This window comes from Lutjanus erythropterus, chromosome 23 (assembly GCF_056507025.1).
Source record: "Lutjanus erythropterus isolate fLutEry1 chromosome 23, fLutEry1.hap2, whole genome shotgun sequence".
Taxonomy (NCBI): Eukaryota; Metazoa; Chordata; class Actinopteri; order Lutjaniformes; family Lutjanidae; genus Lutjanus; species Lutjanus erythropterus.
In genome coordinates, this window is record NC_139339.1 from 19,215,474 (window position 1) to 19,243,337 (window position 27,864).

At 39.1% G+C, this 27,864-nt stretch overlaps 1 protein-coding gene across 2 annotated transcripts in view; it reads left to right on the forward strand.

The window, feature by feature from the left end:
- dysf (dysferlin, limb girdle muscular dystrophy 2B (autosomal recessive)) overlaps positions 1–27,864 on the forward strand; it is a 97,027-nt gene that overhangs the window by 37,204 nt on the left and 31,959 nt on the right. For both annotated transcript variants that reach the window (XM_084713175.1, XM_084713176.1), the window contains 10 exons: positions 438–619; positions 777–917; positions 1,236–1,265; positions 1,411–1,446; positions 1,811–1,849; positions 2,641–2,742; positions 3,559–3,720; positions 7,538–7,709; positions 7,806–7,879; positions 18,642–18,701. In XM_084713175.1, coding sequence (XP_084569301.1) covers positions 438–619; positions 777–917; positions 1,236–1,265; positions 1,411–1,446; positions 1,811–1,849; positions 2,641–2,742; positions 3,559–3,720; positions 7,538–7,709; positions 7,806–7,879; positions 18,642–18,701 — 998 coding nt within the window. The remainder of the gene's footprint in view (positions 1–437; positions 620–776; positions 918–1,235; positions 1,266–1,410; positions 1,447–1,810; positions 1,850–2,640; positions 2,743–3,558; positions 3,721–7,537; positions 7,710–7,805; positions 7,880–18,641; positions 18,702–27,864) is intronic.

The window sequence follows — 27,864 nt, forward strand, 5'->3', positions numbered from 1 at the left end:
TCATGCTGTGAAATAAAGTTTTGATTGTGGGGAAGAACAGATTTGGTATAAGCATTGTTTGGTATAAGCAAAATTTTTGTGTTTTTCTAATGACAATTATTTGATTAATTGATCATTAATGTTACCAGTAATTAATGAAATGCTTACAGTGATTGAGTGATTATTTTGCTTTCTATGTGAGAGCTGTTGCCAGTGTTTTGGTTGAACAAGCTTATTTTGAGTCACGTATGAAGTGTTTTGGAGTGAGTTTTGGAGGTCAGATTAATTGTTTGGCTGAGACACATGTTAACAGCTGAAAAAAATGTTGCACAATTCATAACAAATTTCTTCTTCTATGTCTTTAAACCAGGAAGTTGTTGTGATTTCTCCAGTTGAAGAGTGTGTTCACAGCAGCAAAGATTCGTGAACATTATGTTATACTGTTTTTCTGTCTCCAGATCCCTACGCCATTGTGTCGTTCCTCCATCAGTCCCAGAAAACAGTGACGAAGCGAAACACTCTCAATCCCACCTGGGACCAGACGCTCATCTTCTATGAGGTGGAGATTTTCGGTGACCCTGAGGTCACGATGGCCACGCCGCCCAACATCGTGGTGGAGCTTTACGATTCCGATACATACGTGAGTGTTTGAAGCCTGTGAATATATATATATTTTATCAGATGTTTTTACATTTTGTCTTGGCTGAGGCTTCAAACTTTCATGCCAAAAATAAGAAACGTTAATTGCTCTTTTCCTGTGTATAAAGATTGTATATGTGTGCGTTTAAAATGTCCAGGGTGCAGATGAGTTCATGGGCCGCTGTGTGTGCCAGCCTTCCCTCACTCCCTCCCCACGTCTGGCCTGGTTCCCAATTCGACGAGGGGACCAGAACGCTGGCGAGCTGCTGGCCGCCTTCGAGCTCATACGCAGGGAAAAGGTCAGAGGTCAACCTCTTCTTCTTCTCCTCCTTCTCTGTCTCCACCTTCTTCTTCTTCTTCCTCCATCTTTTTCCTTCTTCTTCTACATTCCTCCTTCTTGTTGTTTCTTCTTCTTCATCAAATTTTGAAACATTTTATTTTATCTTGGTGAATAAGCATGAGAGATTGAAAAAATGTGTTTCGTATTTTACAAGATAAAGTATGCACTCTAATCCTGACTTTAATTCAGTAACTTGCAACATGATTTATTTCTGTTTTTTCATAGTTTCAATAATGTTATAATAATAAAATTTCATCTTTCCATTTTGTGTCTACAGCCAGCTGTTCACCATATTCCAGGTCAAGAGGTCAGTTTATCACTTTCTTGCATTCCCCCCCCTTTTTTCACTCTTTCTCTCTGTCTTTTTGTTTGGATTTATCTCTTTTTATTTCCCTCTTTTGTTCATTTTCAGCCTGTAAAATCAAACTTGTTTGTTTCTGTCTCACCTGCAGGGAGACATCATGACCTCCACCCACGTTCTAGACGAGGTATACAGTCATACAGTTATGCAGTTGTGTTTTTGTACAGTAATCAAATTCAGTTCCTCATATACCGTCAAGCACTAGAAGATTAGATGGCAGTTGGCCAATCAGAGGAAAGGAGTTAAAACTGTTTCAGACAGGGTGAATAGAGCTGGAAATGTGATTAGAAAACCAAATGATGCTCTGTTTTTATCTCTGCTTTTCACAAGCAACAAAAACTGGTTAAATGGGAGTTTTCATGTCATTTAAATGTAAAATCCTCATTATCTCTCCTGATGTTTTTGCTGAAATTTGACACCTGCAGTTCTTCTCTTTCGTTTCACTGCTCTTTATCTTTTTCGTCTCTTTTTCTTCGATGTCGCTTCTTCAGCTGATGTTTCCAGGATTCCTCTCTGACCTGCAGCAATGGGTACAATGTGCACACAGGCAAACACACAACTGCAGATATAAATATGAATGTGAAAACATGCCCATCCTGTTTCATGTCTGCATGTTCACTTACTGCACACACACATCACTCCATCTTACAAACACACTACAGACAAACCCTCATATAAGCTTCCCATTAATATGCCATTTTTTTCCCCTTCAACTACCTGTGTTCCAGTTTTCTGTCATTTTTCACACTTTTATAATCCAAAATTTCACTAACAGCATTCTGTTTTCTCTTATATATTTTTTGAATTTTGTGTTGAAGGCCAAAGAGGACATTTGTGAAGATGATACATCCTTTATGTCCTTTACAAGATACAAGATAACGTTTTTTTTATCATTGTTTTATGATCTAAACCAACAGTTTAAACCATTTTATGTCTTTTGTTCAAGTTTTATTTCTTTGTAAATTATTTTATACTTGATGATTAATTATTAAGAGGAAATATACTGTAACATAACCAAACAAGACAAATGAAACGTGTCCCTTCCAACCTTTCTGTACTTCTGTTACCAGTAACAAGTGTGTTTTGTCTAATAACCTGCACTGGTCTTGACTTGAATGTTACATTTGTGTGTTTTTAACACTCTAAAACTCATCTGACATGTTACAGTAATACTAAACATCTAGTAACCGCAACAGTCATGTATGTTACATTTGCCTGGCAGTGAACAGAACAGAGCATGTGTTTTTTTCTTTTTTTTTAATCTTGTTTCTTGTTAATGATCTGTCACTGACTCACCACTGTCCTGCGTTCCTATTGGCAGCCAGAAGAGTCGGACCTTCCAGCCCCGCCCCCTCAGAGAGAGCCCAACGTCTTTATAGTTCCTCAGGGAATCAAACCTGTTCTGCAGAGAACTGCCATCGAGGTACTGCTAAGATCTGCTACAACTGTTAATGCAGGGGTCTGTTGGACCATAAGCCATTTCTGGCCCCCTGTCCCCCTCCCTCCAACCCACGATATGATGACGATTTCAAAAATATTGTTGTTTCATACAAATTTAAAGTACCCCTTCAACTGAAATCAAATGAAATAAAAACACAAGTCTATTTCAATTTAATTCAATTATTTTATATTATATGTATGTATTTCTGAAAGGACCAGTGGAGTTTTGAGTTTTGACATAATTCTTCGATGCTAAAATGGATTGCAAACAAATTAGTGAATGTTGCACATGTAACCACTTTGCACAAGTGTGTAACATTTTCATACAATTTGACCCATCGATTTTCTTCATAAGCATGTTCATGACATATTGAAGCATCGTAACATTAGCGCCACCTTGTGGGCGTTAATAAAACACCATCATAGCTCTTGAACATATTGTTCAATTACCACCAAGTTTGGGTGGTATCTTCAACACTTTTTGCTGGGACTCTATCAGAAGTTGGGCTGCGATCGATGCAGATGCAGCAATCAAATGCATTTTATTTCAGGAAATGTAAATATTCTAGTTTACTTTCACATAAGCCAAAAAAATGCAGCAAAACAGATTGGCATTTGCTGATTCCAGCTTCTAAAATGTGCAGATTTACTGCTTTTCTCTGGTTGATTTTATCGTTACAACAACAACAATACACAAATTGTTACGAAGCATTTTTCATATTTTTTTGAAGACTAAATGAAAAAATAAACACCAGATTGTCCTCAGTATTCTTACTTGTCTTCCTGTCCCCTCTGTCAGATCTTAGCGTGGGGCGTTCGTAACCTGAAAAGTTTCCAGCTGGCCAGCGTTACCTCCCCGAGCCTGCAGGTGGAGTGTGGAGGCACCATGGTCCAGAGTTGCGTCATCCGCAGTGTGAAGAAGAAGCCAAACTTTGACGTCAATAAGCTCATCCTTGATGTGGTGAGAACACGGTCACACACTGTACTCTACATAAACACACACATGTAATCAGTGCAGGGGCTTACTGCTTTCATGCCTAATGAGAGTTGTACTGCAATGTGGTCTGCGCCAGTCATTTATCTTCATCAGTGAAGCCACAATAATGGACTCTACTGTTCCTCCTCTTCTTCTTCCAAAAAAAGTAGAAATCATCCGTTTGCTTAAAAGCAGTAATTCTGAATGTGGACGTTGGCTGTCCGCAGATGCTGCCATCGTAGAAGTCGTTTTAGATGCTTCCAGCTCAGTTGCAGAGCTGTTTTTCCATCAGAAAAGGAACGTTTTTGCAGTTCAGAGCTGTAAAGATGCAGGGTGGGGGACTTTTCCCATGGTGACCAGTGTATACATTACTAATGCAGGGTGGAGATTTTTATTATGGACGTGACTGTGGTACGAATTCTAACTAGATGCTTTTAAACTGGATGTCACTGCAGAATGAGGTCATAAATTTCACTGAATCTGAAGCCTCTTAAACTAGACAACATATGCCTATATCTTTAAACAATGATACAGTCATGGGTAGAGTTGGTGACAAAAGTCATTTTCTTTAGATTTCAGGGCTGATGTATAATTCAGCAGTCAAGAAAGTCTTCTTACTGACAGACCACACAGAACATAAGTCAAGGAACTGTGATTTTATAGTGATCGCATTTTAGTCCACGGTGAAAAGTCTCTTTCGCTTCAATTAAAGTACATGTGGCTGTGCAGAGAAATCCAAAGATGTTCTTTTTTTCTACAAGTGCATGGGCAACTACTGCACTGAGTCATTGTTGCCAAGCAATAAAATACTTTGGTTGATAGTGACACTCTTATCGTACCATAGGCAATTACTTCGCAAAGTTTTGTGTTAAAAAGCAATGCTTGCCATGATGTTCAGCAAGTTTTGTTTTGACTGCTAGCTACAAGAAGTTATCTTCTTTATAACTACTGCATTTATTTGATTATCAAAATTCTTTTGATAACTTTTAGTCATGGGCCTTCATAGATTCTACTTACCAAGTTTTGTGTAAACTGGATTCCCAGCCTAGGATCAAAAAAGTATGTTTCGAAATGGACGTGTCCCGTACCTTGAGATTCAACTTAATTCAGGGAACATGTGGATATGTTTTTGAATGTGCAATGTAGTAATGCACCATGTGGAAATTAGGAGCCGTAACACATTTTTCTTGATTTTGTGCCACCTGCTGGTGGTGACATGTCTTTGTGTCTGAGGTATGTCAGAGGCACCCATCTGTACCAGCCCTGCAATTTTTACATAACTTTTATGGTAAAGCCTGCAGTATTGACTCTGCCAAGTGTAAATACAAGTCATGGTTGCAGAAACATGAAATTCTTACCTTGAGAATGCCACCTAGCGGCTGATTCGTGCTAAATTTCACACACAGCCTCAGTGTACCATGGGAAATTACTGCACCAAGTTTCAAGTTGATGGGTTGAACTATTGCCAAGATATGCAACACTTCCTGTTTTGACTGCTAGCTACAGGAAGTTGTTCCTTTATGACTTACACATTTTTTGTGCAAGCCATAAGATTTTTCATCATGCAGATCTCGCAGCCTAGGAGGAGTTGGAAAAAGTAGGTTTGCAATTTTAAGAAAATAATTATAGGCAGCAGCCTTTATCATGAGATTCAGCTCAATTCAGGAAATGCTTAAGACATAAGCTGTCAAGGTTTGTACTATATGGGAGTTATAAGCTAACATGCATTGATCTTGAGTATAGCACCACCTGCTGATGGATATGTGTCATTTTTGGTGGCTGCTCTTGTGCCAGCCCTGTTATTTTTGCTAGCATAACTTGTACAGTGTTGGCTGTAGTACCATTTTTTATTGACAAAAAAAAAAAAAAAAAAAAAAAAAAAAAAATCAGAACAGTGTCAATAAGGTTCCCAGCTCTGATGGGGCTTGGACCCCAAACAACAGACAAAATTACACACATTTAACAGTGAGAACTTAGTAAGTTAACCAGCGCTACATATCCCTCAACGCAGGGGATTTATACGTAGCAACACCATCATACAGAATGTATAATTTTGAGAAAGATTTTTATGATCAAATTAAACTACTTGCACCTAACTTGACCTCATTGTCATTGTGTTAGTGGATGTAATATAGAAAGTTTATTTGATTGAATCATTTATTTTAATCAACACAAAACCAAAATATTGAAATCAGGAAGCCCTTACAGTCATTATTTATTCTTCTTGTAAAACTGCCCTCCTTGAAAATATTTCCACGTCCAGTTTACATCAGTGCCATTACATTCCACCTAAGTGTTTTCTTATGAAAACCTAAACTGAAATATGGAAATATTACTCACGTTTTTTCCTAACAGCAGCTCCAGAACAGGCTCACAGAGTTTAATGTTAACAATATTAAGGTCTGAAGTTGATCACCTCAGTGTTTTATTATGACAGCTTTAACTGGAGTATGGAAATATTCACATATTTTTCCCTCAAATACATATCCTTGCTTTGGCACCGGCAGTTTAATGTTAACAAGATTAAGGTCCTGTGTTGACCACCGCAATAGTGTGACAGCCCTAACCGGACTGTGGAAATATGCACATATTTTTCCCTTAAATCCAGCCCCTGAACTGAGTCCAAGCATTTAATGTTAACAATATTAAGGTCTTAAGTTGACTGCGTAAGTGTTTTCGTATGGCATGGGGGCATAAGAAAATGTCATGTGCATAGTTTCCTTAAATACAACTCTTTCAAGAGTCTAACCACCTAATGTTAGCTCTCTCAGTTTATTGTGTGAGTTTAGCATCATCAGCCCCCGCTTAAGCCTTTTTCTAAAGCCAGAGAGGTCAGGCGGATTACAGTTACCAAGTTTTCTTTTTCCTTGAACAAGCCTGGCTAAATGAGACTATTATAGAGATATTTGTGCCAATAAATGTAGCTGCTGTAAAGGCTTGAAAAGTTTAATATTGAGGCTGAGCTTAGGGGCAGCTGAATCAGCTTTAAAGTTTGCTACAGCAGTCCAGCTATCACCTCTATTATTAAAAAAATGCCAAGTATATAAAATTAGGCCTCAAAATTGCAAAAATTAAGAGTTTTTTCTCTGCTCTGAAATGCTATGAGTCTATTTGAATTGTAATAATAAACTCAATACATTAAAACAATCAATTGAAACAGATGTGCCATGATAATAACCAAATTCAAGTTAAATTGCATAAATTCAAAGCAGAGTAAGTCATAAACTCTGCAGTCTTTTGGCACTCAGAATGACAATAATTCCGTTGTCTTACTGCACAAGTTGTGGTGACATTCGATGTCAGTCAGTGGTTTCACGGAGTCTTCTTAAAATTGGCACAGGATGGAAAAAACAGACCATGTTGTCATTTAACATAATTGTTGCCGTTCACAGAGTCACTGTACATGTAAACATTTTCTTTGAAATGTTAAACTGAGATCTTAATTCAAAGTGGTTTGTGTGTCTTGATTTCGGTCACAAAGATCAAATCTCTACTTCGATGGACTCATTTCTTCCTTCGCGTGGGAGGGGTCTGCTAAGGTGTAACGATGCCCTGATTGGACTGTCATCAAGGCATGACCAATCAACTTTAGACAGTCATCAGCCAGAGCCGGTCAGCATCAGGCAGCCAGGTGGCATAACCAATTAGAGTCAAGAGGCCAGTGTAGTTTTAGGTCAGAGGATATGGTGTTTTTCTCTCATCTTGTCTTGTTTTATACGTCTCATCTTTTTCTCTTGTGTCTTTCTTCATCACGCTTTTCTCTTTTTTAATTCCTTACTTCTATCTCTCTTGTATTCCACAGAGACTTCCCAGCGAGGACCTCTACATGCCCCCGATCGTTATCAAAGTCATAGACAACCGCCAGTTCGGGAGGAAGCCGGTCGTCGGTCAGTGCACCATCCGGGCGCTGGAGGACTATCGGTGCGGCCCAGAGGAGGAACGGCCGGCGGAGGAGGAGGAGGATGAATGGAGACGTAAGACATGGACAGATAAACACGTCGAGCGAGAAAAGGCCAGGCTGATCATAAAAGTTAAAAATGTTTTTTTCTGATGTGTTTTTGTGTGTGTAGGTGAGACACCCCACTTAATTAGTGGGGACGCTTTTATTGACATCGATGACGAGGAGCCACTCATGCCCGACCAGGTAAAACTGTCCTGTCAGTTACTTGGTTAAAGCTGCTTTGTACTTTATTTCTGAACAATAAGTGCCATTATATTTCTTGTTTTCAAGGAATCCAGTGAAAAGTCCAAAAAATCGATGTAGTAGCTTGTCTCTCAATACACCAACCTCCTGTCCCTGTCTGTGGCTCTTAACCTATTGTTTCCTACTCAAGATGCACACCTTTAAAACGACTCCTAGATATAGATTGACTTGAGTCAATGGGATAAAATTATCAACAGTAATGATGAAGCACATGCTGTGAATTCCTTCTGCCTGTGCTGGTAACTTAAGTCCAATTCGGGAATGGCGGACTCAGCCACCAACATTGAAAACTACTAAACAGAGAGAGATGATAACTGAATGTGCATACTATGAATGGCAGCTGCAGGAAACATGACGACCATGATTAATATCAAAAATTGAGTTTGAATGGGAGTTATTCCCTTTGTATTTTCAAATTAGTTTTTGCTTTTGTTTTTAATTTTCGTTTTCAATTAAGTTTAGTTTCAGTTCTACTTTCCAGAATGGGTTTACTCATTATTTTATTTGTTTCAGTATTAGTTTAAGTTTTAGTTTTATGATAATATGTAGGCTATTTGTCAGGAACAAGATTTAAGAAGTTCAAAAGAGATATTACAATACAAAAATAACACTTTGTGAGGACTCACATACATGTAGACGTCCCAGTCTCAATAACCACAGGCACCAATGCCTCCTATACTTGTCTTCACTGAGCTCTTTTACTTTGTTAACATTAACTGAGCCAAGCTATACCACTTTTGATTGGTAATCAGTGCATGCTGTCAGAGGTATCACATTTATTGAAGAAATCAATCTATTAGAATCACAAAAAGAAGATATTTCTTCCATTAGTTTGGTAAAAGAAAAACTGCAGTTGAACTTTTGTTCCCCAGTTGCTCTTCATTACAGCTGAACCTACTGTAAGTGGTTTAAAACCCAATGATCCAGTGACTTTCCAAATGCTTGAGGAATATGTGCGTGTGTGTGAGCGTGTGTGTGTTCGATGACATTTCTATTGATGCCTGTTTATCTGCGTGTGTGCATCTTTCTGTGAGTGTGCAGACGTGCGCTTTCTCGGGTGTGGGGTGTTATAACCAATAAGTGTAAAGGGCAAGTATGAAACACTCATCTTTCCACAGGGAACATCTGTGTGTGTGTGTGTGTGTGTGTGTGTGTGTGTGTGTGTGTGTGTGTGTGTGTGTGTGTGCGTGCGTGTGTGTGTTATGGCATTTGTACAGTTGTAATGACTGATTAAAAGGGGAGTCTGAATGTGCGTGTGTGTCTGTATCTTTGTCTGAGTGTGTTTCTCTATGTGTGTGTGCGTGCGTGTGTGTGTTCAGTGGTACCAGCAGCATAAATAAACATGTCCTGACATGATGACATGGCAACGGTCTCTGTGGTTGGTGGTTACCGTGGCGACCACGAGACCCGTGCTTGTTACCAATCATTAATGTTCTCTCTGCCTTTGCTTTTGGTGTCTTTTCTCCAAGTTTAAGACGTTTAGTTTTCTTTCTTTCTTTCTCTGCTTGAGGAAGGAACATGGAAACTATTTTCCAAGCAACCTAATTCTTGTTCAAATTTCTCTAGTTTCAGACACACATAAACACACACACACACACTCAAACCCACAGACATAACCACACATACATGAACCGACATACAGTAGTATTAAACTTTTTGCATGTTAAAACCAATAACAACAATGCTCACAACTTTCAGAATTCATAATTTTACAGATTTACTCTAAAAAAACTTTTCAAACAAAACATTTAAAGAATTTGGAGCCTACCTAAGCTTATTTTTTGTACTGCTGCTCATCTTAAGGAAGTGTTATGTAGTCATCTGGCAACTTCTTCCTTTCTTGTTTCTTGTATGCTATGTGACAAGCTTATCGATGCTGAAAAGAAAAAGATATTGTTACCAAAAAGTCTGATAAGAACCTGAAAACAAATTTCTGATACCTAATGTTAGAAAAATGCTAACCAAATAGCTGTCATTAGCTAGATAATGACATCTGATAGCTAATGTTATCAAGCAGTTTTTTAACTAGCCAGCTAACCTCATCAGTTGTAGCTAGATTCATCTGATAACTAATGTTAGCAAAACACTAGCTAACTAGCTAGCTAAACTACCTAAATTGTAAGCTAGCCAGTTAGCTACAGGTCTGACAAATGATAGCTAAAGTAGTTAGCTAGTGTTTTGCTAAAATGATCCATCAAACCAGCCAGCTAGAGATAGATGTAGTTTTCCTAGCTAGTTAGCTAGTGTTTTGCTGACATTAGCTAACTTAAAGGGTTTTACCCACCAAGGGGTTCTACCCAGACCCTTTACTATTGTAGTACTAAAAGCCCTTGATGAAAGAGGTTTTTTTTTCTTTTTCTTTTTTTTTTAAGAATTTCAATGATTTTTGAAGAACTCTTCCTTCCAAAAAGGGTTCTTTGGATGAAAAGGGTGCTTAATTGAATCTCTGTAGCTAGAACCATCCGTGAAAAGTTTTATCCAGAACCCCCTATGAGAAGAACATTTCTATTGTATAATGGTTCCACCCAGAACCCTCTGAATCCCTCAGAACCATCTCTGGGGGTTCTAATCTACCTTATAAGTTTGCTAACAAGAACTTATAAATGAGGTTCTACTAAGAATCTTTTTATATTCCAATGGTCTCGTCTAGAACCTGCTGTGGAGGTTCTATCAAGAGGCATTTCATATTCAAAGGGTTTTATCTAGAACCCTCATAGGGATTCTGCCAAGAACCTTTTATATTCCAAGGGTTTTATCTAGAACAGAGCAGAGGGCTAAAAGCCTTTTGTATTGCAGTACAAAAAAAACACTGACAAACCCTAGATGAAGGAGCTCTTTAAGGATTGAACGATCCTTGAAGAACTCTTTCTTCCAAAAAGGGTTCTTAATGGAACCCTTAGTCTAACAAAGAATGTGATGAACACTTGTGGTTCTGGGTAGAATCTCAGCCCTGCAAAAGAGTCCTTTTTGAACCCTTATTTCTAACGCTGGACAAAACACCACAACATCATGGCAGCTCCCAGGGCAGAGTACAGTGAGAACAATCATCTTGGGAACATTTTAATCTCTTACAGTATTTTATGTCTTTCATTTTAATTAACTCCACGGCCTGATAATTAAACCTGTTTCGCAAATATGTCAACTGAGGATATCCAACATCTACAGGAGCACAGAGCATGAAGTCAATTACTGTTGATGGAGAAAATGCAAAGTCTGTAAACATATGAAACAACCTCCTATCCCCTGACACACACACACACACACACACACACACACACAAACTGCTGTGGTCTATTAAATGGTTTCTTTGTGTATATTAGTGAATAGAGGATTGTATAGAATTAGGAGACAACATAATTTGGTCTTATTGGTTTGGCAGCCTGCAGGAGGCTGTCATACACTCTGCTGAGGGGGCAAACATAAATAATGCAGACACACACACACACACACATAGACACACGCAGACCGCAGCGATCCTTGTGTAATCACGTTTGTTCCAATAAGGACTGAAGGGAGCTGGACGGGCTCAGGAATGCACCGTCATCAAACTGCGGTCCCCGAAGTCCATTAAAAAAAACATAAAAAAACCCAACTAGTTATTGTGTTTATACTGTTGTTGTTGCATTTACTAAAAATAGTGGGTGAAGAGACAGAGTTCAGGGAGAGCAACGTTACTGTTAGAAAGTGGAGTTAAAGATAGAGAGGAAAAAGAAAAGGGAGACAAACGTTGAACTCAAAGTCAAAAATTTGATGCTGTCTGATTACCAATGCCAAAATCAACTTACAGAGACTTAAAAAGAACAGTAACCAGTGTTTCTTTTTCTGTATTCATCTCTGCCATTTGTAAAGCCTGACGATGATCTTGCGATTGGTTGCGATTGATCAGCCTAATTTTTTTTGTGCACATTCATGATTGTATGCTGAAGGACCCGTGAACAGGGGCACTATGTTTTCAGGTCATGTCATTTTTGTGAACGTGATATCTCAAGAACTCCTTGAAGGAATCTCTTTCAAATTTGGCATGAATGTTCACTTTGACTCAAGGATGAACTGATTAGATTTTGTTGGTCAAAGGTCGCTGTGGCCTCACAAAACACATATTTGGTCATAACTCTAGAATTCGTATGTTAAAGCTGACAAAATCATTCAAAATGTTGGTGATTACAAAAAGGTTCAAATATTCGTTTCAGATTGCATGGTGGACATAAGTGCTCTCCTGAGTCACTCTTCTAGTTTGGCAAAGTAATGTTCTGAAATTTCAAGCTGATCTCGACCCGGCCTCGTTTGGCATTGACTGAGGCCAGTATTTGTAGAGACAGGATCGATCAAGTCGGTCTTGACTTGGCTAGAAATAGTAAAAATGCATATGTGATATCAAAGTTTAGTTACTCATGAAGCGTCCAGAAAGAAGATTAGAAAACCGGGTTAAAAAACTAAAACCAGTTTTGCTGTTTAGATCATTTTTCAAGAGTGTGAATGTGTGGGCATGTCAGCTCAGGTTGGACTGACAGCTGCCTCAGGAGTCCCGACACAGGAGCTGAGTAAAGTCCGACAGCAGCAGTAAAACAAATTTCAGCACCTAAACAAAGGACCAAAGGTTCAGTTTAAATGTACTCTATATTTAGAACATGTTTGCTGCTTTACTCTATCGTTGGGCAGTGTTTTCTGAAGTGAAGCCGCCGTCTCTGTTCTCTTTGCAACCACCAGACTCCATAGACAGAAACAATGATTTTATCTCACAGGACACAGGAGTTGTAGGAGTTTGTGTTTTGTGTTCGTGTTTGTGTCCAAAAAAAGATAGTAAGCATCAGCAAACATCTTGAACCCTGCGTCTTGTTGGTTCTTTAGATGTTTACTTGTATCGAGCGGCTACCTTTCATGACGTGATATCGGGTGTTGGGTATCGGAGTAGTTTTATGAGTACAAGTACGAGCACGTGAGGACAGTATCGGGCCGATACCCGTTGCTGGTATCGGTATCAGTGCATCCCTAGTTAGAAGACAGTAGTGGATTTGGGTTTGCAGTGGCTTTAAGAGCACAGTCCACATCTTCATAGCATTTACATGTGATATGAGGGAAGCCTATTCCATGTTATGATACAGTGATTCATCTGAAAGAATGCATTAGAAACTTCATGCATGGTAAAATGACAATTCCCAACATAAACCTCCATGTTCTTAACAAAGACATTACAAACACATTACAAATAGCAAACTTAAACATCATGTAGGTGCATTCATGTAGGCATCTGAACAATCTGAATAAAAACAGATTTATAGGAAATGTCAGAAATGCATGCGATACGGATATGAAATCTTGATGATGAAACGATGAAACGGAGCGGTGCCAATGGAAGTCATGGCGGCAGTATAGCCAATAGTTAAAGCGAGACATGACCACAGGACACGACGAAGAAATTGGAAAAATCCTACGGAAATGAAATTTGTCGTCAATAAGTCAGTTGAAAAAAAAATCTCCATCCAAATGTCACGATGTTTTTAATTACAACCTCCGTCTCCGTCCCCCAACGTCTACATGTTTGTTGTTGCCAGAAACTTTTGACTCTGCTTTCTGGATTTTTTCAACCTTTAGACGTAGGCAGTCTGTTTCTCTACTTTTGTCTGCTGGGTGACATTTATTTTAAACAGTAATAGTTTGAAACAAATGGCTGCATTTTAAGAAATCAGTAAAGACAGTCTGGTAGATCTTGGAAAATGTTCTGCAGTGATGTTTAAAGTGTACAGGATTTGAAGTTAATGGGCTACAACGTGGAAAACCACTGAATTGGCCCTTTAAAGAGCGTCGAAGTAACGTTCAAAGACAGTGAATCTGTGGAGAACTTCTGATTCTTCGGGAAAGAATTCCAAGCTCGTGATTCCTGTCAACCTTCTCTCTGTGGATACAAGACTTCTGTTCTGAAGTACTTCACTTATTCTTTTCTTCTTTGCTTTTTCCTCTTTCCTGTCAGCTGCTGTCATCCTTCCTTTTCTTCTTCATCATCCTCTCTTCTGTCATTTTTCCTTGCCCTTTCTAAAAGTCAGTGTCCTCCTTGTCTCTCTCCTCTTTCTTTCCCCCAATTTCTTGCTGTTGTTCATCACCCTCTTTATCTAATTTCTTCTCTCTTTCTGTCTCTTCTCCTCATCTCGTCTTCTGTTCTTTTCTGTCTTCCCTTCAGCTCTGTCTTCTGTACCTCTACCTGCTCTCATCCCTCATTTTCCTCGTCTTTTCTCATCTTCTCTTCCCTCCTTGTCACGTCTTTTCTCTTCCTCTTTTCTCTCTTGTTTCCTTTGCTTTTCCTCCCCCCTATTCCATTTCCTCAGTCTTAGAAATAAAGAACTGTAAAGAGTTCTTTGGCTTTTCCCCATTGGTTCTTGGTTAAATTGGTGAAATTGTTTCAGAGAGTTCTAGCTAGAACCCAACATAAAAGGTTCAGATCCATCTGTGAAATGTTCTATCCAGAACCTTCACACATTGTAAGGGTGCTAAAAAGACCAGGGGGTTCTATCAAAAACTATTTTATATTCCAAGGGTTTTATCTAGAACCCATCCTGGAGGTTCTACAGAGAACCCTTTTATATTCCAAGGGATTCATCTAGAACACACCCAGGGGGTTCTATCAAGAACCCTTGACGAACTCTTAACAGATTCCACCAATCCTTAAAAAACTCTTTTTGTTAAGTTCTTCCTCTTCTTTCTTTTATTGCGTCCTCATCTTCTCTTTCTGTGCCCCTCATCTCATCTCCCACTTCTCTTTCTCTCCTTCTCATCCTTCCTCTCCACCTTCACTTCCTCTTCCTCCTCCTCTCCTCCTTGTCTTGTTCTCCTGCTTCTCTTTCTTACTCTCTCATTGTGGTCCTCCTCTCCTCCTCTCTTGTATTCCTCCTCTTCCTCCCCTCCCTCTCTCAGTGAAATCTCCCTCCTGGTGATCACTGAAGGGGAAAATCTGACCCACGATGATATCCAAGAAAGACCCTGTGGTTTCTGTGTGTGCTTTATAGTGTGTCTGTGTGTGTGTATAAACAAACACAGGGAGTCTGTTCCTTGTTAGCAGTCTTCTGTCTCATTATCCCCAAAGGGTCGTCCTGGAACTCTTCCTCCATCTGTTTTCATCCATGCCTCCTTCCTCATCTCCTTCCCTCCCGTACTTCATCTTTCACCCCCTGGTGTCTCCCTTCATCTTTTCCTCTCTGCTTCTGGAAAACCAAATCCACAATAGCTTTCTAATTTAGGGTCTTATGTACGTAATAGTATCTTAAATTAGAAATGTGTTTTAACCCAAATTTGAAATATAGTCATTTAAAGGGACAGTTCACTCAAAAATGAAAATTCAATCATTATCACCCTCACCATCATGCTGATTGAGTATTAGTTTGGATACAAAAAATGTTGAAATTTCCACCCAGTGAAGCATTTTATTAATGAGAGGCCATGATAATAAATTAGCAGCTGTGTGTACACTGTGCATGGTTGTATATTCTTCTTCATTTAACATTACCTTTTTTACTATATGTATCTGATTAGATCTTCTTTTATCTGTAGCTGCATTGGAATTCAGTTACCTTTTTTTTGGTATCCAGATTACATAATCTATTTCCATGTAATCTTTTACTCCCCAAACCCACAGGTTGAGGGGGATGTCAATCAAAACATGATCTGCCACACCTACACTGTTTTGAGGAATGGTCTAAACATCAAAATGAGCTGTTTTCTTGCTACCTGTTTCCTTCCATTTTTCTTACCCTCTTTTTTCATCCACATATTTTGCTTTATTTTTCTTTTCTCTTCACCTGTGTTCTTCTCTGCTCCATCTTTTGTCTAAACCCAGATCATTTCTTTTCCCACCTCCGTCCCTCCTCTTGTGCCATGTCTGTCCACATTCCACGCTTTTTTTTCCGCTTTTCTCTCTTTCTCTCCCTCCCACTCTTTAATTCCCTTCACCCCTTTAATTCATTTTCTCATTCCTTCTTTCCTTCTCTATCTATCAAGCTGACATTCGTTTTAATGTGGTAGCTCATTAAAGGGCATGTCATCCTCCTCTTTTTTTCTTCTTCTCTCTCCTCACTGTTGTGGTTCATCAGCCACTCATCCCCTCTGTGATCCTTCATCATCGTCTTCAAATCCGCCCTGCTCTTCCTCTCTCTTTTAATGTCTGTGTATGTCCCTCTTTGCAATCCCTGAACCCGCAGGCGCCTCAACAGCTTCTCACACACACACACACACACACACACACACACACACACACACACACACACACACACACACACACACACACACTTCTTATTGCAGAGTTTTAAACCAAGAATTTTATATCGATGAGGTAAAAAGCTGTTTCTCTTTCTCCCTCTGGCCGTCACGCTCACACACACACACACACACACACACACACACACGCGCATACTCTTTAACATTAGCAGACATCACAGGACTTTTCCATTCTCTTTAAATGATGCAAAAACTCAATTGTCTCATTTTGTTTGTGGGGGGCGGTTTTAAATGTTTGGTGACATGGGCGCTCCAAAAATGTGCAGTATGAGCTAAGCTAGTGCTCATCTGTGTGTGTGTGTGTGTGTGTGTGTGTGTGTGTGTGTGTGTGTGTGTGTGTGTGTGTGTGTGATGAGAGTGCGGTGTTGAAATTGGCGTACACACCCTGACATTAACGCCTCCATCCAATTAAAGTGCTTTGACATCAAAACAACTTTGCATGGATACAATAACAATGATGCAACAAATATGTACATTTGCAGTGACAGACAAAAGTTCTGCACGCTCGTCGATCAGTTTTATTCCAACCACAGCTGATCAATAAATCATTTTGATATATAAATGTGTTATGAGCAGTGCAATATTTGGTCAACAAGCAGCTGCAAACAACAGCATAGTTTAATAAGCTTCTTTGGTATAACTGTGTCTTAAATTTACAACCCTAGTTCCAAAAAAAGTTGGGACGTTGTGTAAAATGCAGTGGTGGACAGTAACAAAGTACTTTTACTTGAGTATCTGTACTTAACTTGAGTATTTGTTTTACTGGAAACTTATGACTTTCACTCCATTACATTTCAAAGAAGAATATTGTACTTTTGACTTCTAGGAAGGTTGTTGTTGCTCATTACTTTTAGCCGAAGCACAGCTTTGAAGTCAGCTGTTACGGTTTTTAATTTTCTAAAATACGACTGGCCACACGCTGTGTTCATCACAGAAGGAAACCAATCACAGTACCTGTGCTCAGCTGGGATTGATGTAAAAGCAGAAATACAGGCGCTCTGTAACAAGCACAAGCAAGCTCTCCCTCTTTCATTCAAACAAAACTCAGTAATGGCGATGGCAGGAGAAAGACAGAATTAAATCTCAAGATGTTATTATGAGAAATAATTCCAGGTAGGCTTTTAATGCTGCTTGTTTTTTTATTGGGGTGAAAAATACCACATAATTAATGCCCCATAGACCAGAAAGAAATCTCAGTTATTTAACAGACTTGGAGAACTCCTTACGACTGAGCTTTTCATACTCAATCATAGTACTACCACCTGTTACCAGTTAACCTGTTCATGTTGAATCTTCCAGACAGGTGTTTTTTGAGCATTCCAAGATTTTTACAGTCTTTTGCTGCCCCGTCCCAACTTTTTGGGAACATGCTGCAGTCATCAAATTCAAAATGACTTCAGAATTTACAAAATATGATCAAGTTTATCAGTTTGAACATTAAATATCTTGTCTTTGCACTGTATTCAAATGCATGTATGTCAAATGTTTTAAACAAAGCATCCAAACTTTTTCAGAATTTGGGTTGTACTTTTACTTAAAATGCAGGATGTTTACACTGTAGTATTACTGGTACTTAAGTAAAACATCTGATTACTCTGGCTTTACCCATCTTCACTGACTTCACTTTATCACTTTATATGATTGTGGTCTGCCATTTAAACTAAATGTAGAAATTTAGGCAACATAACTGACAACCTGAAAGAGTAAGTAATTGAGTGAGAGCATGTAGTAAAAAGAGAAACCAAACTTATTTATTATAAATTATGTAAAGTAATTCTATGTAACTGAACTGCTGAAATTAAGGTGAGTGTCTACAGTAAAAAGACCCCGAAAAGTATTTATTCCCACTTATTTCCTAATTTATGCCCACACATGTTGAGGTTGTTTATATTCACGCTGGTATTTTACAGCATCCTTGCCTCGCCCTTTCCTGTCTTCTTCTTCTGTTCCTCCATGTGCTCAGCTCCTCCGTGATCTCATATAAACACTTTGTCTTTCTAATCTGGGCTCCGTCGTGGCCGATCAGCGTTAACTGAACACTGCTGTCTGCACGTCGCAGACACCAGGGATCTCCCAAGGAAACAAAATGTTTTCTGATTTGAATTTAAGGCGCTGTGCTCAGTTTTTCCCTCCCAGAACAAGTTTGGACTCCAGGTTTTTTTATTAATTGAACACATGATGGTGACAACGATATTTCTGTGTGTTTGAGTCACTAATATGTCTGCTAATGTTAGTATGTAATGTCTAATGATGTTAGTGTTGATGTATACAATGTGTTTCATGTTTATTTCTAATGTTTTGGACAGAGTGTATGGAATAATGTAAATTGTTTGTCTCTTTTGAGGCTAATATTTGTGGCTAACCCTAACCAGCTAACCTGAGAGTGTGTGTGTTTTTGTGTGTGCGTGTGGGGTGTGTATATGTGTGTGTGTGTGTCTAGCTTGCAGATGGAGCCAGTTCAGCTATCATTAATCTTTCCATCTCTAGTTCCAGCCTTCATGTAGGTAACAAACTCATCTTCTAACTCATTTCATTCATTCATGATCGAACACTTTGACATTAACCAGAATGTCAGACATACTTTCTGATTGCCTGTTTTATTCCTGTATTTGATAACATCCATCAACTTTACAAATACAGTATTACTTTCTTTCTTCTTTGCCACAACTTCATGTCATTTAACATAATTTTCATATGATAATGGTGTTAGTGAAAGACTAAATGTGATGCCTGTTACAGATCTGTTCACATTGGCAACAAGCAATTTTTAAAAACAAATTATCCAAAAACCTTGGCTATAATCCTTCAATCGCGATTTAAAAGTACATTGTACCAAAAAAATTCAGCAAGACAGCAAAAACTATATTTCCCAAAATGCCAAACTATTCCTTTAAATCACAAAAGAATACTTTAATGTAAACAAATTAATTTAGATTTAGAAGTGCACTGTAATGGAAAATAAGTTTCATTCATAAAGAAATGAATACACTGTTAAAATGAACAATTTGAGAAAACAAGAAAAAGATTTTAAAGAATATTGAGTAAATTCATTGAAGTGAAAGTGAATGCTAAAATTTTAATATTTTCAATTACAACTGTTTAATTTTTCAGGTACTAAAAAAGACAAATCAGGTTCACACTGTGACCAATTTTTGAATTTTCTTTTTTAGTTTCTAAAACTCAAAGATTGAAGTTTATCTAAAGAAGAAAAGTAAATTATCTCAACTAAACATTACAGGTCAGCAAAACTTATTTTTATTTTTATGTCATTCTATGCTAATGAAAACATTTATATGAATATTACATTACTTTACTGCCATATTCTGACAATAATCACTATAAATTAGACACAGTGGATCTTTAATAGTCATCAGCTAATCAATTAATCAATTAATTATTGCAGCTCTAATTGCGTGTAACATAAAAATGCTACATGAGTTGTATAAGGTGAAAAACCAAAGAAACAGATATGGTTCTTTAAATTAATTCCTCGTGCTCGTAGAACCCACACCGTACTTTCCTCACAAGGCAGATGACAGTAGCAGAGGTCTAATTTTAGAACCAAAGCCCTTTATTGATGAAGTTTATTTTAAGTAAGACACTGATGGATAACTCTGGCCGCAGAGAGATGAGGGCTGATCTGGAAGGAATGAGATAAAGAAGGAGAAAACTCTGCTTTCTTCCACTCCAGGATGAAACAAGAAACTTTTTACATTTTCGCTGTTTTGGTCGTAGCTCAGGAAAATACTTTCTACTGAAGAAATCAGGGTTTTACAGAGCGACACACGGCGGGCCGTGTGGTTACAGAAGAAATGTGATCCCAAATTTGAACGGGAGACCACGCTCCTTGTTACATTCTTCCATTTTATTTGTCTAAGCCAGGTCAATTTGAAGACTTAGCCTGACCCGGAGCAGACTGTGCACACAAATACACACATCCAGTAGTGCCCGCTCCCTCCTCACTCGACAGTAATTGAGGGTGATTTCTTTCTCTCCAAACAAAGATATTTGTTTTATTAAGGGTCAGATATTGAAACCAGTCAAATTAAAGGCTCGGCTTTCTGTCTGGCCGGGGCCAAAGTCAACAGAGCTGCTATAGATCCTCTATACCACAACTCTGTGTAAGCAGACAGTTACTAAAGGCTGAGGCAGGGATGGATAACTGAGAGGGGCGGTTAAAGAGGGAGAGAGTGACTTCAAGATGAGCAGAGGCAACGACAAGAATCAGAAAACTACACTCTTAGAAATAAAGGTGCTAACTGGGACAATTAAGCGTTCTTCAGCTTGTCCCTTTTTTGGTTTCTGGTAGAAACTTTTCTACTTGGAACCCTCTCAGAAAGTTCTACCTAGAACCCAGAATAAAGGTTTATATCTAGAACCATCTGTCAAGGTTTCGTCCGGAACCCCCTACAAGAGTTTCTACAGAGAACCCTTCTATGGTGTAATGGTTTGGGAATTCCATCCAGAAACCTTGTCACCTTCTAAGGGTGCTATCAAGAACCCACCTAGGAGGTACTACTGAGAACCCTCTTTATATTACAAGGGTTTCATCTACAGCTTGACTAAAGGACATCTAGAACCCAGCCAGGGGCATCTACAGAGAACCCTTTTATATTTCAAAGGTTTTATCTCAAAACACATCCAAGCTGTGCATGCATGTTGGCAACAGAAGTATGTAAGACCACAACAGCTTGCCAATGACGCACAAGCCATTTTGATGTCTTGTCTGATGATTGATGTTTTATCTAGAACCCACTTGTATTATGGTACAAAGAACCTGTGATGAAATAGTTCTTCAAGGATCTCAACAGTCCTTGGAGAAGTCTTTCTCACAAAAATGGTTATTTGGATAAAGTTTCTTAATGAAGCCCTTAGTCTTACAACAAACCCTTCACCAGCCCTTTTTTCAAAGAAGGGTTCTTCACAAATAAATGGCTCTAAGTAGAACCTCAGCCCTTCTGGAAGAATCCTTTGGGAACCCTTCTTTCTAAGAGTGTAATATCTCATGGCACCAGTGAAAGAAAGCTTGCTCTCTCATGTGCTGTAAATCCTGGCTTCTTAATCTCTGGGTCGTGACCAAAGAACGGGTCATGGGCGTAGCGTATGTCTGATGATTACCAGATTACTGCAGCAGAGTGTACGCTTCCAAGGCAGATCAGTCAGATTTGGTTTCAGAGTTGGAAAAGTTGAAGAAGATCGGCTGTCAGTAGCGTCATGGCTCCCCAGACCTCGGAGGCACTGACCCCCCTTCGAGATATTTGAGATCTAACGTCGCTCAGATGGAAAATGAACATTGTGTGTCACGTTTCATGTGCAGCATCCAGGCTTGATAATGGTATTTGTCATGGATCAAACCAGCCTTCCTCTCTTCTTGTTTTTCTAATCCATCTGTAAGTTAGTTGCATTTGAAAAAGCTGTCACTTCCATATAATGTGGTTTTTGTGTCTATGTTTTCCATTGGTGACACATTTTATATAAATTTGCGCCCCTTCAAAAATTGCGGTTGTGCAGCGTCTCTCCTCAACCATTAATTCTCAACAAAACTATTCCACTTTGTCGCCAAAAACCAGTCAAGGTTGGTTATAATCCCACTCTGAAAATGTTGTAGTTTGCCTCTGGTTTCATAAATCCTTCCTGGCTGCCATAGAACCAGAGAAACTAACTGAAATGGCCACGTGCCAGGTGGCATTTTTGGGGGTTTATGAAACACACATTTATGGCCCTATAATGACACTGTGACCAGAAACAAGATGTCAAAATAGCTTACTAAATCATGATTGTTTTTCTTGTTCTGCTAATTTCAGCCGCAGAATGATGTAAGCTGCTGTTCACCTCCAGATTCTGAATGCTGCGCATATTTGCTGCCCAGACTGTTGTCCAAATGTGTCCACGCACTTTTGGATGGCATGGGTGTACAGTTTTTATAAGTCCACCGCTAACATTGAGAGCCAGACTTTAGCACATTGGATACTTCAGAGTTAACAATCCCTAAATGTCACGCAAAAATAGACGTCTCTGGTTGGGTATTTATGTCAATTAATTGGTGATTTGCAAGTCAAAAGACTCCTAGAAGTCTAGTTTAAATCTGGGCTAAATTTGGTTTGAAAGATCAAATGACTATGTACAATATAAAAGTTATCCCTCGTAGTGACGATCCCACAAAGAAATTGTCATCTGACTCTACAATTCCCTGTTTTTCTTGACAAATTTTTGTTTTCAGTGAAAAAGCTCCACTTCACTATACTGGCCCAGTATAAACGTACAGATAGGCAAAGTTAGCAGCTAGCCAGTGAACATAGTGGAGCATTTAGCAGCTCCAGAGCCAGATCTTCTCCTCAATCAGGTGGCCAGAACAAGTACGTTAATAAATGTCAGTGTGTCAAGGTTAAACAGAAACTATATTGTTTGGACAAAGTTTCACCTGACCGTTTCTAAACGTAATTTTTTTTTTTTACTTTTTCTAAACAGCTACACTCAAAAAAGCCTGCGGTCATAGCATTGCTCAAATGGGGATAAAGGTAGTTATATTGGACAGTTGTACAGGGTTGTACAGGTGTGAGGGTTCTTTAATTTTTTTGAATGATACAAATACAAAATCAGTGCATTATCTTTCAAAATATACTGGGGAACCTTAGGTTATGCATAAGCATTTTGAGATGATGATGAGAGACAGAGGAATTTAACTGAACTGACAACACACCAGCATCAGACCCACACCACTCTACAAATCAATCAATCACAAGTATAGGCAGACGTACCCACATAGTTAATGACAACCGGACGTAGGTACATCATGTATAGTTCTTGTAGCATGCTTGCATAATTGCAATGTAAAACCAAATCAAACCTTGATTGAATCTTGGTGAAGCTTGGTTCAGGCCTCGGTTTGGAGTTTCAGGTATGACAAGCACACTAGGAAAAGAAAAAACCCTCAAGTCAAGTTTCAGGGAGAGTCATTCGTAGATATTCTCTTGCTCACACTAATGATTGATTTTTTTAAGTTAACTCCTGTACAGTGGATCTTTAAAGTGATTATCCTTTCATGATTCAATGGTGGCTATCGCTGCTAATGCTACACCCCAGTTCTTCTTTAGGTTCATACAAACTAGCCAGAAATCTGGTATGCATCATTTCCTCCAAGTCAGAAGAATTTTCAACGAAATGAGCTTCCAGGCAGCGTGAGTGTAGAACAGCAACTGGAAAAGCTTTCAGGAACTGGATATAGATCGAGTCACTACTGTGTAATGTCAATCAGTGATAGCAAAGAAGACATTTATTTATGTGAAAATGCCACAGATTTTTACTTGAGGTTTGGTACTCTGCCTTGAAACCACAGTGGAGGGAATGACAAATACACACAAACAGCTCTGCTGAAACATCTATTCCAGTCTTTCCACATTCTTCACATTGACCAGTTTATTTTGGAGATACAGAATCGAGTCGAAGAAAATCAGTGCAGGTCTCAGACAGAATGGTTCGGTGGTTCAAGAATTTCTCTTCAAAGAAAGCAATCTCCCTGCTGAGGCAAGACACTGAAGCTGTGTCTCAATTTAGGTGATGGATGCTCTAAAGTCCACATTTCTAGAATGGATATGTCCTAAGAGGTCAATGAGGCCTGTAAGTCTCCTTAAATTTTGGTTTGGAAATGCAACCACACAGAGGACAGAGGACAGATTTTGTATCTTTTGCAGCAGTCAGTATCCTCCATCATACATGATTGTCCATCAATGTCATAATCCCTTGTGTGCCAGTTGTTTAATGTGAAGTGTTCAGGAACTCCTTCCTAACTTGTAAAGTATTCATGAGGTATTTGCATTCACGTGGTTGTGAGTTACTTTTAAATCCCTTATATAAGCGGGACCAATGGAAAGGCCACTGCAGGATGTACACAATGAAAAACCCAACATAGACTCCACTGTTTGTTCTGGTGATCAGCCTGAACATGTTATTAATTGTAGGGTGCTTGGATCTACAGATGGGTGACAAATTAAAAGAAGAACCTGATGGGAGTGATGTCTTCCATGATGAAAATGACCCAAAACCACAGTGAATCATTTGAAAACAGATGTACAACAATCTTAGCCCATCACATTTAGATGTACAAACTCAAAGTGAATGGCAACATGCAAAACATTCAGCTCAAAAATTTCAAAATGATTGTACGTGTTGGGTCATGTCCGACCAGAACTACGGTAGTTCGTGCAGCGTGTTGTCTAACCATTTTGCAGCTGTTTGTTGCTCTGAAGTGGGTGTCAATGTTGGATTTTTGGTTTTGGAAAGTTAACAAAAGTTAATCCTGTGTGATCACTTGCAAATAAGTGTGGAGAGTCTGTCTTAAAGATCTGATTTGCCGGCAGTCTGAACAAAGCCTTCGTTGGTTGTTTGAGAGCAACGTCTTGGTGTTAGACTGACTGTATGAGTCAACAAAAAGCGCCTGACAGCTCCACCAGTTTTGGTCTGTACTGTCCACTTTTTCCTCTGTGAGACGCAGCTGTGGAGCCTCATCCAGCTTCAGGCTCGCCGCTTTGACCTCTGACCTTTAATGCTGCTGTGGAAGGGATTTCCCCACAAAAAGCATTTATGAAGCAGCTCAGAGCTCTTATGTAAATCCAGTCGCTCTGCTCGCAGAGTTCTTGGCAGTGCCAGTCTGGTTTGGTTAGCCTGGCTTTCCCTGCAGGGCGTAATGATAGGCTGCAAACCACACTGACACCCTGAACAGACCACTGCATGTGTGTGCGTGTGTGTGTGTGTGTGTGTTCGATCTATTGAGTGTGTGCTAAATACCCGCCGCAGTCTGGAACACTCAACCGGCGGCCTTAATCTGTCTGAATCAGAAGTCGTGGACTTGAGTGAACACACCTTGACACACACCACTGGGCACACACACACACAATTCCTGGCGCCCCTGCCATCAATGCTTGGCACCGGCTGTACTCAGAAGGCACATTAACACACACCAGACACTTCACGCCTCAGACACACAGCGCCATGCATGCGTGTGTGTGTCATGTCCTAGTTAAACTCCACGTGCTGCCCTTTTCCATGCCATGCTGCCACTTTGGAAAAATGAGGAATTCCATAGTTTTCCCCCCTCGGTTATGAGTCTGTGGGAAGTAGGAGAAAGGGGATTCCACACCGAGCCAGTGCCATAAGAGCACTTTTGTTCTACATTTATGCCTACACACACACTAAAACACACACAAAGGAAAAAGTGGTACATGCGTCATGAGTGTGTTTTAAGCTCGAGTGTTCCTCGGAGGGTTGAAGGTTGCAGGGCGGGGACGGGTCCGACTGAAATGTGTGTTTTTGTGTGTGAAGGGGCAGGCTGGTAGTTTGATCTGTCCCCTTGGTATTCCCCATCTTTGTAGTCGTTGTTTCCTTGTTGCGTCAGGGCCAACACACACACACACACACACACACACACACACACACACAAACACACACAGAGACAGACAGTTTTTATTTCTGTGAGAAAACTCAAAAATAATGTTTAACGTTGCCAATGTGAACAGACTTTTACTAAATTTGATGGACGAGGCTGCTTGAGTCTTGATAAAAACACATGACGGGGTTTCATTCAAAGATGTGATATATTTCCCCCAAAATCATATCATATAAATCAAAATGACTCATGTCCAAACCGCAAAAAGCCATCAGTCAACATTTCAAAAACAAAGATATTTTATCCTCCAAAACAGAACGACATTGTAACAGAGCGCCGGCCTCAGGATGACTCATAGCTGTAATAGTAAGACTTTAACGGCCTTTACTTTCATGCCAGCAGTCATTTTGTAATAGAGGGATTTTATATCTTTTTTTTTTTTCAAATGGTGTATGTTTCATTTTGGACTGAAACCCTTCATGTGAAATGAGAATGAGTATTATGAAATGTGTTGAAAAGCTACTTAAAATGTGTTTAATCCTGTTATTTTAATGTGTGCTTACAGTCTGTGTGTCTGTACTGATTGAGTGTACAGCGTATGATGAAATCTAATTTCTGTCTGACCTACCTTTTACTGTTAATGCTGACGCTAGATGTTACAGTGGGTAAGTCTGTGAGACACTTTTTAAATATTTATCATATAAATCATCATATAAGAAAGAAAAAAGCAGTGTGTCATGTGTGTACAGTTTCATTTTGGTATAATTTTTGGTTTCCAATGACAATGATTAATCTAAATGTGTGTGTTAAACATGTCATGATAGAGTGTTGCGTATCACCTCTTGCCTTTTTATTTGCTACATACATTGAAGGAAGTCAGACACAGAACAGGCAGGGAGAATCTGGTTAATTTTCAAAATAAAAGACCCTGTGCAGACACACAATCGTAAAGACAGACAGAAAAGAAACTATTTAACCAAGTAGCCTGCTTATCCATGGTAGAAGCACAAAGAGCAAGGAAAGAGGACCTAATCAACAAAATCTGAGCAAGTAAACATAATCAGGCAGGCAAAATGAAGAACCATGGCGCAGATGTGCCATGCTTGGTGGAATCAGCTGGTAATTCTTTAGTTATTAGCATTATTTATTTATTTATTTATTTTATTTTTTTTTAAGGTTTTGCTACTACTCTAACACAACCAGTTCCAGTTTCACTTCTACTCTATATACCTAACTTAGACAGGTGTGGACTCGACTCACATGGCTTGGACTATAAGTCAGTTTTAGACTTAATTTGACAAACCCAAAAAAGACCTCGACTTCAGCATCAGTGACTCTTGACTGCACTTGGACTTTAGCCCTAGGCTGCATGTCCCCCTATTGAAATAAAGGCAAAACCCCCAAAAAGTTACTTAAAAAAAAAAGCAGTCAGAAGATAGCCAGTAGATTCAGAGATTACATTCTGCCTCTTTTACTTGACTATTTATCTGAATGTAACCAAAGCTTATGTCATTGGTCAATTCTACTTGGACACTTGATCCCAAAATCTTGTCCCTTCTCTACAGATTCTGCAGATATCTGTTAAGAAAATTTCAGGAACAACAAACAACACACACCTGATCATTATGGTTTTAAAATGCTTTTAAAAAGTTCATTTGAAAGCAATAAAAACAGATTGTAAAATATCTTATTATTGCCATAACCTAAACTAAACCATCTGTTGTTCTGTTCAAGAAATACATTAATGATGTTCAGTTTGGTGGAAGGCTCATAATGACTTGTTTAGGACTTGGAACACAAAGTTTAGGACTTGGGACTTGTTGGTCTTCACTCCAGAGTTCATAGCCAAGATTTGCGACTTTGTCTGATCTCTGCCTAACTTGCTGAATCACATATATTCCCAGCCGGGAAGGCAAACATCAAAGCCACAGTCCCTGGACAAGTTGAAGTTCACTGTAGAGAAGTTTTGCTTTGAGCCAGTGATGTTGACCACACAGGACATTCAACTAGAAGCAAAAACAATGCATGAATCTGACAACATGCACTGACAATTTCTTAAATTCAGTCTAGGCATGAAAATCCTGATTGTCTGTTTTTGTTCCAGTTTAATAAGGATGGAACAAGTGGAAATGACAAAAAATGTAAATATTTCTGTGCTGCAGACTCCTTATATGTAACAGAGAAATGATGGAAAAGACCTCAGAGCAAAGCAGCTGAGGGATTCTTTTCATTCATACATAAACATACATTTTGCAAAGTTTTTGTTTCTTCTGATGTCCAT